Genomic DNA, 14,215 nt, shown 5'->3' with positions numbered 1-14,215 from the left:
AGCTCATAATTTAGCATGAGTGCAGCCCCAAGTTTCACGCACTGTCCCGCCTCCAGAACAGCAAAACCCCAGCAAAGCAGCAAGGAAAACACGAATACATGCGGGAGGGCAAAGGAGCCTTTCAGGAGCTGGCCTGACAGCCAGTGTTCCTCTCCCTACTTATTTATTGCCATCCTGTCCCAGGCCATCAAAGGCACTGGCTCCAGGATACCCTCTTTTGGGCTGGTGTCCTACACTCAAAAGCCGAGGCCCAAACCATCCCCTCCTGAATTTAACATGTTCCCCTCCCTGACCCGGGTCAGTCAGATCTGTCTGCAGATCGCCCAGCTCACTAACAGAGCCTCCCTGGGGCTTCGGCCCTCCTCCGCAGAGATGGGCTACGCCTCCTGGCTGGCACTTGAGATGGGACTTTGTAGGGAGGCAGTGTCTTTCCTGTCCCCAGTGAAGACATCCAGATCGAGGCGGACACATTCTGCTCCAACCCTGCCCCCTCCCCTCCACTGCCCCCTCTCCTAGGAGAGTGAGTCAGAGGCGAGAGAGCCTTGGCAGCAGGCACATCAAAGGTGTCCTCCTTTCCCAGAGCCCTAGATGACAGGGCCTTGATGACATTAGGCAATGTCGTCAGCACAGACATTACCGGCGGGGCATGCGCACACAGACGTGCTGGCCAGTAGCATATAAAGCATCGTTTTTTTTTTTTTTAAAAAAAAAAAAAAATGGGTTAAATAAGCCTTGTGGCCAGGGGACGGTGCGCACGCACGCTGATTACCCTTGATTTGTACGTCTTGGCGGTGAGACGGCTAGAAGTCTAATGACTGAATTATCACTCTAATGCCTTTTGCTGGCCGGGAACAATCCTGGGGTAACAGCTGCCACAGGGCATTTGGCTGGTTTCCTCTAATTGCATCCAGATTAAGGTTGCTGTTCTGTGCGGGGCCTCTCTGCTCCTCAGAGCAGGGCAGAGCTCCGAGAGCCCACACACCATGTCTGGCTGCAGAGGCTCCAGCTGGCCTGACGCTGAGGCAACACCGGGGTCCAGTAGTCCATAGGACTAGAGGGGATGCCTGGCACAAGGCTGTCACTGAACAGCCTGGGTCAGGTCTTGGGAAGCAGTAGGGGGGGGACCTGTGGGAGCTAGAGACTTAGAATAAATGCTCTCTGACTGAGATGCTCCAGGGCAAGCGAGACTCTGGATCTGCTCCTGCTGTCCCCACCCAACACAGCAGAGTGTAGATACTGGGCTAGGGAAGGAGTTGGTTCCTTCCCAGAAAAGGAGGGATCTGTGTCCAGATTTCCTGGGGTGGTGGGCTTGTGGAATCCCTCTGAATTACCAAGCTTCTGTCACATGACTACCACAAGAAGGCCCCGAAACAAAGGTTTGCATTCCCAATGCTAGTTGTTGGCTTCAGCCATTCACTTGATTGGATGGTGTCGTGGTTAGCGAGTGGGTACGCACTTACAAAAACACCATCCATTTCTGCCTCCACTGTCACAGGGTGACCTAAGGCCCAGAGGCCAGAGTGCTGTCTCACACCCATATACCTACCCACGGGATCTCAGAGATGGTGACAACCCCAGAAGTAATGAGTCAAACCACCCAGGACGAGAACCACCCAGCCTGGACTGCAGGCCCAGTCTCTGTGCCAGCCAGGTGCACAGAGTTCTAGGTCACTGAGGCTCTGCCCTGTTATTTCTGTTCCCCGGGTGACAGGCGGTGGATATACCTGTTTGTGGCTCTAGCTTCCAGAAAGGATCAGAAGCCAGTATAGAAAGCAATTCAGTGGAAAGGTTACTCCCAGGATGGCACGGTCGCTCACAACGGAGAGTACCCCCCGCCCCCAAGATCAGGACATCCTCTTCCAAAGGCTCTTCCTAGAAGGACCCATATTCTTAGAAGTACCTGCGGGGGCAGGGGAGGTGAACTCATGGAGAAAGGGAAGCTGAGAAAGGAGACCTATGAGACACTCCACCATTCTCATTCTGAGGCCTCCTCTCACTCTGAGGCGTCTCCCCTCTCATTCTGATGCCCCGCCCCTCGTTCCTAGGCCCCGCCTTTCTCGTTCAGAGACCCCGCCCTCATTCTTAGGCTCCGCCCCCTATTCAGAGGACATTCAGAGGCCTCCGCCTCCTCTTATTCTGAGGCTCCGCCCCTTCTCGTTCTGGTCAGCACCTTTTAGACGTGGCACCGTCCCGCAGCACCACTCTCAGTGAGAAAACCCAAAAAGCAGGGCACCTCCACCCACCCTGCCGCCTGCACCCACTATGAGGATTCAGCCCTTTGTGGAGGAATCCAGGCTCCTTGCTTGCACCAGTTTCTGGGACACCGGCTAGGAATGCTCTGGAACATACCTTTATCCAAGCACAGTCCCCCATTTTGGATGGAGTGTGGGCATGACTGTTTCCTTCTTAAGAGGAAGAGCATCCTGGTGTTGCTCAGCTAGGGCTAAACCAAGGAATAGAAGTGCCCTAGGCCCTGCATGGTGGCAGAGACACCTCCCCAGCCATGTCAGATGCCTTTGTCTTGGCTGGGGAGTGATATACTTCCCCTTCTCCAGGACCAAGTATTCAGAGGACCTTGTGGTTCCCATGCCACACTCATCAACCCATTCAGGCCCCAGTGGGTTGCCGTTGCTGGTAGCGAAGACAAACCTTACATCCTCAGGGGAGGACCCTGACACTTGTCTACCAGCCTGCTCCTCTGGCTTAGGGTAGGCATGTCCTTGCCATACGTAGGAGCGCACACAACACTCACCGGGGCACTGTGAGGAGCCCAGGCCTGAACACCTGCTCCCACAGCTTTTCTTACCCCACCCTCTCTCCCTCCCTCCCTCCCTCCCTTTTTTCCTGTCTTTTTTAGACAGGCATCTTCTTCATACCAGTCTTGCAGCTGTGACCAAGAAGCTTCGAGAGTATGCTCGACTCAAACAACAGTCCTGCTCCTCTGTGTCCCTTGGTGCTGGTGCGAGGACGAGGCCTTCCCTAGTCCCTGCCCTGCCCACAGCTTGTGGAGAGCCTCCTGGCCTCTGCTGGAACCCCTCAAGGTGCTTGCATTCCAGTGGCTAGCCAGACATCCTGGGCTAGCCTTTCAGGAGCTGAATTCTTGGGACAGCCGATATCTGCTGTCAGTTCTGGAGCCCGATTTTGTCATCAGGACGAGGTTCCCCTTCACACTGGCCGGAAGCTTTTCCTCCTCGTGTCCTCTCCACATCCACCCCCTCCCCCTCCCACTTGCCCAAGGACCTCATGGAGGTCCCCTCACCCATGGTCAAGGGCAGGAGCTTTTCTATCTTCGGAAACCAAAGGCCTCCCGGGGTGCCTTTGGGCCTTTCTTGCCTTCTCTTGGAGGCTTGGGTGATGGTGTCTCCACTGTGCCCCCATAGGGACAGCTCTCTGAGCCCGGGTGGTGGCCGGCACATTCCACAGCTGGCATGTACCCACTGTCCCACATGCCTGTCCCACACAGCTTACACAGGTCATGTAGGCTGCATGGGATGCGTGGCAGAAGGCGGAACTGGTACAGGAGACTCCTGGCCTGCAGAGAGAGCACAGGTCGAAGGGAACAGAAGGCCATCAGGACAGGAGAGAACAGTGGAGCACTGTAGAAGACTTGGGCAGCTTAAGACACAGAGTTTCCAGATGGTATAGGTGGCCACCGGTGACAGAGCCACACAGCCCCTCTAACTCAGTTCCAATCCCCTCTGTCCATGACTCTCAGAGTTACCCTCGACCCCTGCAAGGTCTGGGGAGCCCAGCGCAGTGGTGAGCCTGAGGACCCCTTTTTGTCCCCATGGACCATCAGAGGCCTGGACCCAAAGCACTGCCAGCTAGACTGTGGGAAATGGGAGATGTCTGAGCTTCATGGGTGCTTTTCTTCCGGCCACGGATAAACTACGATCTCCCTATGCTCTGCCTTTCTCATCCTCACTTTCCTAACTCTGGACCGGAAGGAGGCACTCCTGGGTGGAGACCGGCGGCATTCACGCACTGTAGCAAGTGAAAGAGGCTATGTCCAGCGACGGCCCTCTGACGGCCCTGGGGACCCAGCAGAGACACAGCAACACCGCTGGGCTGAGGAGGCAGCAGCAGGTGCCAATCGCACCGACTTGGTAGAGAAAGCCCAGCGAGGTAGCACGGAGCTCTGAGTTGTGGGGTGGTACCCTTGGGCAGAGGTGGAGCTCTGTGGCAGGAGAGGGGCTCTAGATGCAAGCTGAGCCCATGTGCTGGGTAGCCTTCTGGGTGTGGTGGGCAGGGCTCCAGGGGCTGGGGCGGGGCTGCGAGGTATGGGCGGGGTTCTGCGCGCAGGGCTGGGACCTTGGGGCCTTCTTTGAGGGTCTGTGAGGTGTGAGTATCAGGATGCTCCACTGGGACTTCCTAGAACCCCTCCCTCCAGTGTGCAGGGGTGAGGCTGTAAAGCCGGTGACCTGCTTTTGTGCAGGGCAGGAGGGCGCTCACCTTCCTGAGCACCAACTCTCCGTTCATATGCATGGCCAGGTTTCCGAAGTGCAGGAGCATCTGATCCGTGGCCAGTTGTTGCTCGATGACGTCATCCCCGTAGATGGCGACAATGGCCACACAGATGAACAGGTGGAAATAGTCCGTCTGCAGGGACACAGAGAACTCAAGGGGCCCTGCCAGTTCTGAACCAGAGTTCGGCCCCGAGTCTGGCTCCGGCTACTTGGGTCTGAGCCTGTGTTTCCAGGTCCCTGCTCTAGGAAAGTGCACCACCCATTGGCAGCTACATCCGGGGCTACTGGGACACACTACTGGATGATAACCGAGCCACACCCTGGCTGCGGCCGCTCTCTTGGGAGGTGTCTGCGAGGAGGGCAAAGCACACTTTAGCCCGTCTGAGCTCTCACCGCAGGGTCTCATCTACGGGGGTCTTGAGGGTGTCACATGTGTGTGCATGTGGATTAACCAGACTGCTTCCCCAAGGCTGTAGAATAGACCACAGATGTGGAAGAAGTCCTGGCAGCCGGCTCCGGGATAGTGTCCTCTGTATCGGCTGAGCATCCCTAGATGGGCCCCTGCTCTGCAGCTGACGGCTGAGCATGTGGGAAGACCCCTACTAAGTGACTCCCCGGAGGCCCTGTGTAGGGCTGCTACCATCTTCCTGCCTCTAGCCTTCTCTCCAGACACCCACAGTCCCTCCCTGCCCTCCTTTAAGGCCACCTGGCTGGGTGGTGGGCAGTCCCTACGGGTTCTCCATCCTGGACACCTTAAAGTGCTCACTCCTGAAGTGTGTGTGGTGGAGGGGTGGCTTTCTAGGAAGTCCCTGTTGAGTATCCTGACAATACCATGCGTCCTTTGTTTCCCAACCAGACCAGCAGAGTGCAGAGGCATGGGTGCTGGAGTCCCCCAGCCCCTAGCTTTGCAGGAAGGAAAGCTTCTGAGGAGTAGAGGGATGGGAGCATGAGACACATTCTGCAGATCTGGGACAGGGCAAAGGTAAATCCCAGCTCCCGGGCAGGCAGGTGCACAGCGGTAAGCCACAGCAGAGGGCTGAATGAAGTCTTCCCTTTGGGAAGTCCTCATCCAGCAGCGGCTTCATTCACTGCCTACCTGTCTTTCCCCTCCACCTAACCTTGGCTGACGTTGGGAGGAGATGGTCCTAGATGGGACATCTGAAGGCAACATGAACTCGCTTTGTGAGTTTTGAACAAGACAGCAGCCAACAGGAGTGGTTGAGGAGTGGGGAACTGCCAACAGCCTCGGAGGATGGACGGGTGCCTTCCTCACGACCCAGCCTCCCTGGCCTCTCAGAGTATCTATCTAGAACAACAGCCTTAAGTCTAGGGTGTACTAGCTGGTGGACTGACGTTGCTGGTGGACTGACATTGCAGGTAGCATAAGGAGAGCGACGTCAGTGTGTTTTTCATAGCTGGGGGTCTAGGTGGAAGAGGACAGAGCTGCGTCCCGGACACACGGATGGTACTGATGTTTGTATGTGCGAGTGTGTGTGTGCATTACAAGTGCGCACATGAGGTCAGAAGACAGGGTCTCAGGGCTTCTCACTGGGACCTGGAGCTCAGCAATTAGGCTAGACTGTCTGGTTAGCGAGCTCTGGGGACTTGCCTGTGTCTGCCGTTTCTTCAGCACTTGGGTTATGGACGTGCACTGGGCTTTTTTTTTTTTTTTTTTTTTTTTTTTTTTGTGAGACAGGTTCCTACTGTGCAGCCCTGACAAAAAAATCTGCCTGCCTCTCAAACACTGGGATTAGAGGTGTGCACTACCACACCTGGCACACCTGGTTTTTAAAAAAATAAAAAAACACACACACACAGGTTCAGACACTCCACAGATCTGCAAGCTTGCAAGGTAAGCGCTTACCATTGAGTAATCTCCCCTTTGGTATTGCTTTTTTTTTTTTTTTTGGTTCTTTTTTTTTTTGAGGGGACGAACCCAGGGCCTTTTTAAAGGCCCCTGTTTTTTATTTTAAGGCTGATGCAGCACTAAAATGACTTGCCTACTTCCTTACACTGATGGCCTGGGTGTTAGAGCCGTGTGGCAGTCAGCCCTGTGGTCAGAGAGGAGGTGATGGAGGAGACTCTGGTCATGATGAACACAGGTGGATGCTCGTATCACTGATCCAGGCTCTCTGACGCCGTGGGAAGGCAGGAGCTCGGGGTGGCCCAGCAATCCCAGAGGGCAGGGCAGGGCAGGGCAGGGCAGGGCAGCACAGGCCATAGCAGGTGTGGGCACATATATCTGGGCGTCCTAACTGTCCTCTGGTGCTGATGTCCCTCCCACTGGGTGGCCATGACAGAAGGGAGTTCAGCCCAGAATGCAGTTATGAGCATGTCCGCCAGCAATTTACATAGATTTCAATTACATGGGGAGTGAGGTCTGACGCCGGCTGCACAGGCCTGGGAAATAGTAACTGTGAGACCTAGAGACTGTGGTGTGGTGAGTGGGTAGAGCAAGGAAAGAGACACCCCACACAAGAGAGGAGGCTTGGAGCGATCCCAGGACCCTCCCTTCCCAACAGGACGGCAGCTGCACTCGGGTGACCCAGCACCACTCACCTGGTAGTGGGCCCAGCAGGCTTCCCAGATGCGCAGGGCCTCGGCCTCAGGAAACTCCCGCTTGAAGCAGAGAAGGAGCCATCGGTGACAGAAGAGCATCTGGAGGCCGTCCTCACCCAGAGAGACCAGGTGTTGGTAGAAGCGTTGGTGTGTCAGCCGGAGCAGCTCCCGCAGGTACAGCTGCGGGTGGGAGAGTGGAGCGGGTGTTACCCGGGCTCTGGGTGAGCTCACCTACCGCTACTCGAATGCCTTCAACTCCAAAAGCACACACAGGAAGTCTCTGTGTCTGCCAAACGCATCAGCCAGACACCGTGTCAGCCTACTGCTGGAACCCCCTCCCTGCCCCTGTGTGTGTGTGTGTGTGTGTGTGTGTGTGTGTGTGTGTGTGTGCGCGCTCCTCCACGGGCATGCGCACACGCATGTGCAGGTGTGACAAGGAGTGTCTTCTAACAGTTCCCTTACTTTATTTTATTTTTTTTAAAAAGACCTATTTTATTATTTTAAAAACTGAACCAATTTATTTTGTGTGTCTGAGCGATCTGCCCACCCATCTGTGCCCCAATGCAGTGCTTGGTCAGAAGAGGGGGGGTCAGATGCCCTGGAACTGGAGTTACAGGTGGTTAGGAGCCACCATATGGGTCCTGGGATCCAAACCCCGGCCCTCAGCAAGAGCAGTCCGTGCCCTTCACCACCGAGCTGTCTCTCCAGCTCTTACTATTTTAAATTATGTGTGTAGTCCGTGCACATGACTCCAGGCAGCCGAGAAGGCCAGGGGAGTTAGAACCCTCGAAACTGGGGTTACAGGCAATTGTGAGCTGCCTGGTGTAGGTGCTGGGAACCGAACCCAGGTCCTCTGCAAGAGCAGTAGGTGACATCGACCTCTGGGCCAGCCTGAGATGCAGCCACTCGCCGAACCGAGAGGGCTTGCCAGTTAGCTAGGCCGTCTGGGCGGCTCCAAGGATCTACCCGTGTGTGAACTTCCTCAGTGCACACCCAGCACTTTACCTGGGTTCTGGGGAATCTGGACCCGAGTCCCAGTGCTTGTACAAGCTCTTTGCTGTCTGGAGTCATCCCCCAGCTTCCACCACTTGGAACCTCGCTCACACCTGTCTTCCAGTTCATCTTAAGATATTCTAGAAGGAGACCTTAGTATAGCCCTAGTCAAAGTATGATCTCCTGGGTGGTCAAGGAGGCTGACTCAGTATGAAGTCATCCCCCAACCTCAGCCCACCCCCAGGGGCTGTTTATGATGTATACCCGACCAGGCGGGGTGTGTTCCTTCCATCCCACCACGGTCCAGCGGACTCCCAGAGCTGATTAAGGGAGAGGACACGTCTGAGTTTCAAGACCCTGGATCCCCGTGTGTCGGGTCACCAGGTTGCGTGACACTTGACGACGACAGAGACTATTTCTGGCTGCACCGGGTGGGGACTGCCGACTTCACTGACGCCACCAGAAAACCAGCCTCCAGCAGCTAATGAGTCACTGGCCCTGTGCCGCCAGGCTGCAGGGTGATGGCGTCAGACTCTGTAATTGCCTCCCTGGGTACCGTGGAAACCTGACATCACAGGCATGTACGATGCAGCAGGGGCCGGAGTGCCCGGTTAGGGTCAGCGCTGCTGAGCACAGCAGGGCCCCAGGACTCTGCACCTCTCCAAAGCGAGCACACTGTCATTCCCAGTGCCTGGAGCTGTGTAGCTCTGGAGCCCAGGAGTCCTTCCTGATGGGCCAGGATCTCCAGTCTGCGGCCCACGGAGGTCAAGGCCGCCCTATGGCTGACAGCTCTCTAATGTGTTCAGCGTGCACAGCTGCTAGGATGCTCCGTTCTTCCTGCTGCCGGCTGCTTCTCCCTCATACCTCTGCTGTGGTCAGCCCTCTGTTCCCAGTGGTTGATCTACAGGACACGCTTTTTTGCCCTCCCTCGGCTCTGTCTCGCTGCATGAGGCACACCACGTCTAGAAGGGGCCCCTGACCATAATTATCCAAAAGCCTCTGTTTAGCTGAATCTCCAATGCTTGAGGTCTGACCCCTATGCAACAGACAGAGCCATGGGAGGGGGCTCTGGGACTCCCGTCTCCAGGGCCCCCAATGCCCTCTGCTCATGCGTTCATTCTGTCAGTGTAGTAACTGCTACCAGACCAGGCCATCTACAGGACTGAGGGCAGGCTACCTACATCCAGGACATGGAACTGGGCAGGGGTCTGACACAAACGCAGGTGCGTTGCAGTGACAAGATCTAGTCCCCGTCACTTGGTGCTGCCTGGTTTGTGTACAGCTGGTCTCTATGGGGGAGGATCTGTGGCCAGTGGCAGCTGGGTCTCACATAAAGGTTAGCTTTTGGGGGTGGAGATGTGAGGCTCTCCTGTTGGAAGTCCCATTGCACACAGCTGCCTCGCCTGTCTGTACTGGGTTCCGCTGTACACACATACCTGACTCAGGTAGCATGGACCTCTCTTTACTTGCCCTATCAAGAAGGCCAGATTAATGGCCCTGTAGGAAGGCAGGAAGCCACCAGGGTAGGACCTTGAACAGTTGTCCCCTGGTGTTTCAGGAGGAATGGGTTATAGGCTGGCTCAGACCCAAACATACATTTCCTGTAGGTGACTAGCTGGCCCTTCCCAGAAGGCCTGTGTTCTGTCAGCAGAGATTCTAGTTTTCTGCTGACCTCTGACCCCTGATAACATGGTTGCATCTCACCATCAAGACCCAAGCAGCAACAGGAGGCAGTGTGTTATCTCTCTGAGCCCTCCAGTGCACAGACACACATGCACACACATGTAAACACACATGTACACACATGCACACACATGCACACATACATGTACACACATGCACACACACATGTAAACACACATGTACACACACATAAACACATACCCACATATACACAAGCACAAATATATTCATGCCTACATATAAACACAGTGATACACATATGGGTGTGTACACACACACAAACACACACATGTACACACACACATAAACACACATACCCACATATACACAAGCACAAATATATTCATGCCCACATATGCACACAGTGATACACATATGGGTGTACACACATACACACACACACACACACACACACACACACACACACACACACGGCTCCACGCCTCACCAGCTGTCTCTCCATGTCCTCGTCCCGGGGAGAGCTGACAAAGATGGTGTTCTGCATCAAACCCACGAAGCACCAGAAGGTGTCTGATTCATCCAAGACCTCAGCCAGGATAGGCGCCACCAGATCTGACATGCCCTGTGAGTAGCCGATGGCTGGGTTGTACACAGCGTAATTCAGCAGGATCCTCCTGGGTGGGCAGTGGGGAGTAGAGGTGTCTTGAGCCATCCCACCCTTCCAATCTCTGCCAAGGCCTGTTGTGACAGTGTGGGTCCCTCCTTCATCTCGGGGAGGCAGCAGCCAGTAGTGGATGCCACAAACCCTGTCTCAAGAGTATGGGTTATTAGCCGGGTGTGGTGTACACACCTTTACTCCCAACACTCGGTAGGCAGTAGAGTGTCTTTGATTTTGAGGCCAGCTTTATCTACACAGAGTTCCAGGATAGCGAGAGCTACACAGAGAAACTCTGCCTCTAAAAAAAAAAGTCTGGGTTCTGAGGGAAGTAAGTCAGTGGCACTGCCTATGCCAGGGATAACAGCCCTTCATCAGGCCCAGCGCCCAGAGCAGAGGCTGTGCAGGAATATGGATGTGACTTTCTTAAGGGTCCACTGTCTGTGACGGAGGGTGGCCTGGCAGGGATGTATTTAATTTTATGCAGTTTTTTGCCATGCTGCAGCAGAGTATAAAAGGTGGCAGCCTCTGGCTCTGCATGGTGTTATGTCGGTCCGTCCATGAGGTGAGAGGGCAGTGGTAGGGCTGGGGAGACCAAGGAGAGGGAGTAGGGCCTTCGCTGATACTGTCAGATGGGACTGCGTGGCCACCAGAAGGTTCAGAAGCTGAGACCTCTGCTGACTTAGCTTGTGGGTCCTGTTCTGGGCCTGGGTGGAGTCTGCCCAGCAGCCAGGGGGTCAAAGAGAGTCACAGACTTTGACACGGGGAGGGCAGAGTCACCAGGTACCTCATGCTCTCCACGTTCGGATTGTCCTCCCCTCGGAAGAACTGGTTGTTCCTATCTGTCCGAACCACGTCTTTGTCCACAGTGAACTGTACGTTACGCCAGAAGGCTCTGTGCTCCTCGGGAGTCATGGAGAGCCTGTGAGGCAGACAGAGCACAGTCTTGAGGTTAGCTATGGAAAGGAGAACACAGGAGTACCAGGGAGGGCAGGGAGGGGGTAATATAGGGTCCTCCAGGACCTGGAGTAGCTGCACACTCTAGGCTAGGTTGGTGCGTGTACTGTCAGCACCAACCCTCCAGTTCCCAACAGGATATGTGCATGTACATATGTGTGTGCATGAATACATGTGTGCATGTGTGTGTCCATGTGTGGTATGTGTGTGCACGCACATGTGCATGTGCTGTCAGCACCAACCCTCTTGCTCCCAATAGGATATGTACATGTGTGTGCATGTATACATGTGTGTGTGTTCATGTGTGGTGTGTGTGTTTGTGTTAGCACCAACCCTCTTGCTCCCAACAGGATATGTGCATGTGTGTGTGTTCATGTGTGTGTGTGTGTGTGTATGTGTGTGTTCATGTGTGGTGTGTGCGCGCGCATGTGTGTGCTCTTGCTTCCAACAGGATATGTGCATGTGTATGTGCATGTATGCATGTGTGTACATATGCATGTATACATATGTGTGCATGTGTGGTGTACATGTGTATATGTGTATGGGGGTATATTCAAGGTTTTCCTCATTTTAATTCATCTAACAGATCTAGCCCCTCAGAGGAGAGCTGACTACAGCCTGTGGATTGTGAAACCCATGTGGAGGTCAGGCTTCCAGCCCGGCCTGTAGTTGGCGAATACTGGCCCCTAGTTAAAAGTCTGTTAAACACAAATTCTAAAACTCTTGGCGTGTGAACTAAGGGTGCCTGGACCAAGGTGCTGGGGGTGCCGTGTAGTGACTGCCATTATCCTGCTTACAGTGCTGGCTCTTGGGAGACTCATGCTCCAAAGAAACCATGGTTCAGAGAACACACGGTCGGTCGGCGGTGAATTGCACTTTCCCGCCGAGACCTGAAGGGACTTCCGGGGGGCAGGGCGCACCTCTTTTGCTGGATAGCTGCATATTCCTTTCGCTTCTGCGACCGAAGCGCCTCGCGTTCCTCCGACGTGGACTCGTGGCTATAATAGTGCAGAAGGAAAGGCCAGACCTCCCCCCGGATCGACACATCAATGCCACCAAAGAAAATGGCCTGGAGGAAGCAGTACAAATTGAGGGGGTTGGGGGGGGAGAGTATAAAACAGGGCAGCTCAAAGAACCCCAAATCCCCCGAAAAGGGTGTTGTGGGTCCTTTGGCGAGCCTCGATTCAGACCCCAGCAATTTGCACATGTTTACAAGGGGAAAGTGCTGGAGAGGCATTCCCAGACAGGCTACAAACTGGCTCATTTCAATGTCAAAGCCCCCCCGGGGTGGCACTCTGAGATCAACACGCTGTTCTCACGTCATGGACTAATCCTGGGGGTTTCAATACTGAAGAGTCCGCAGGGCCCAACATGGGATCCCCAAACTCTGCAATTGTCTTTTCAATGAAGCTGCCTGGGTGCTACGGACAGAACCTGATGCCAGGGACCGGCCCTCTGGCCACCCACCCTCCATCCAGCTGCTTGACGACAAGGGCTCGGTGGAGGCTGGCCAGGTGGCCGCTCCATACCTGGCGTAGCTTGTATTCCTCCTCCACCTGCCCCAGGTCATTCAGATGATTGAGCCAGGCGGACACATCCAGCCTCCGGTACAGGCTCTCCTCCGGGTGGATTTCAGAGGACGGCAGCTTGGGCCTTCGGATGGAGAACTGCATGCACGTCCTCTCATCCGTGACCTGCTGGACGAGTGGGAGGAACCCGGTGGAGAGCAGATCTCAGAGCTCGGGCTTTTGAAGCCTGAGATGCTGTTCCCAGGATGTCAAAGCCACTCTCTCTCCTCTGGGAGGAGAGGGGGGCGGGAGGCGCTGCTGTCTGTGCACACAACTCCTAAATGGCGAGCGTAATTAGACACAATTAAAATGAAAATACCTTCATCCTAAAAAATCTCTCTCCCTTTGCAATTCGCAGCCTCCACTGCCCCCATCCCCTTCCTGCCCCGGCCGCAAAGAAAACCAGAATTAATACCCCTTACAGCCCAACTTCCCTCTGCCAGGGAAAGCCTGCAATAGATTCCATTCGATCGGCCACATACAAAGACCTGCTGTTCGGGCGAGCAGGGAGCCAGACTGTCAGATTGTCTCCATGCGCAGTCACGAGTCCAGGGCGAAACCACAGCTGACATTTAATTCAAAAATCAAAGGTTGCTCATTGCAGGGGAGTGGGGGAGCTTTTGCCACTATTGTAATAAGGAGAGCCAGCAGGGGGCTCTGCGGGAGGGGTAGAGCTCTAGAGTCAGCCCCCCTGGTTCTAATAAGCACGTACAGTATCTTAAACAGGTGATTAAGGGGGCTCTTATTGCCTCTGTATGCAGATTGAGCAAAATATGGCAGAAAGCCTTGGGAAAACACGAGTCTTCAAATGCTCAAGGTGACTTTCAGAAAGGCCTGGGAACAGATCCCAGCCCCCGAGCACACCCATGCCAACCACGCCGAACCACAGACAGCCAAATGCCATACTCCTCAGAGGGAAATCCCCAGGGCCAGGCAGCCTCGAGGAAGGGTGCTGGAATGGTCCCAGACCCACGTGTTTGGCATCCTAAGAGAGGAGCTTCCGTTCCCCTGACCATAACCAACCATGTCCCGCCCCACAGTCGGCCGGGCTACCTGGTCCCTGAGGTGTGTCTCTGTGCAGAACTTCCATTGCTGGAACACCTCGGAGAGCTTGTCCAGGCCGCCGTGGTGAAAGTGGAAAATCTTGTATTGACTCTCTCGGCTGGCCACCACCAGCTGACCACTTGTGCAAGCCTCGTCGCTGAAGGGCCACGGCGTGGGGGAGGGGGGTGAACGCATTAACACAGGTTTTGATTTCCGAGTCTAATCAGAGCCCGCCTGTCAGCCACCTCAGGCAGGAAACGGTGAACCCCAAGGGAGTCTGGCTGCTTTTGTGGGGGAGCAGAGTCAACAAAACTCAGGACCCCTGTACC

General features: G+C 54.9%; 1 protein-coding gene across 3 annotated transcripts in view; it reads right to left on the bottom strand.

Moving 5' to 3' along the window:
- Nucleotides 1-3,179: 3,179 nt before the first annotated feature.
- Tbc1d16 (TBC1 domain family member 16) overlaps nt 3,180-14,215 on the bottom strand; it is an 82,502-nt gene continuing 71,466 nt past the window's right edge. For 2 of the 3 annotated variants that reach the window (XM_032912168.1, XM_032912169.1), the window contains exons 5-12: nt 13,896-14,043; nt 12,804-12,971; nt 12,195-12,343; nt 11,105-11,239; nt 10,150-10,336; nt 7,026-7,205; nt 4,453-4,599; nt 3,180-3,532 (exon numbers count right to left, since the gene is read on the bottom strand). In XM_032912168.1, coding sequence (XP_032768059.1) covers nt 3,284-3,532; nt 4,453-4,599; nt 7,026-7,205; nt 10,150-10,336; nt 11,105-11,239; nt 12,195-12,343; nt 12,804-12,971; nt 13,896-14,043 — 1,363 coding nt within the window. In that variant the 3' untranslated portion in view covers nt 3,180-3,283. The remainder of the gene's footprint in view (nt 3,533-4,452; nt 4,600-7,025; nt 7,206-10,149; nt 10,337-11,104; nt 11,240-12,194; nt 12,344-12,803; nt 12,972-13,895; nt 14,044-14,215) is intronic. The other variant, XM_032912170.1, reaches the window with a different exon arrangement.

Source organism: Rattus rattus, chromosome 9, assembly GCF_011064425.1.
Source record: "Rattus rattus isolate New Zealand chromosome 9, Rrattus_CSIRO_v1, whole genome shotgun sequence".
In the NCBI taxonomy this organism is placed as follows: domain Eukaryota; kingdom Metazoa; phylum Chordata; class Mammalia; order Rodentia; family Muridae; genus Rattus; species Rattus rattus.
This window is presented reverse-complemented; position numbering and strand designations above follow the sequence as displayed.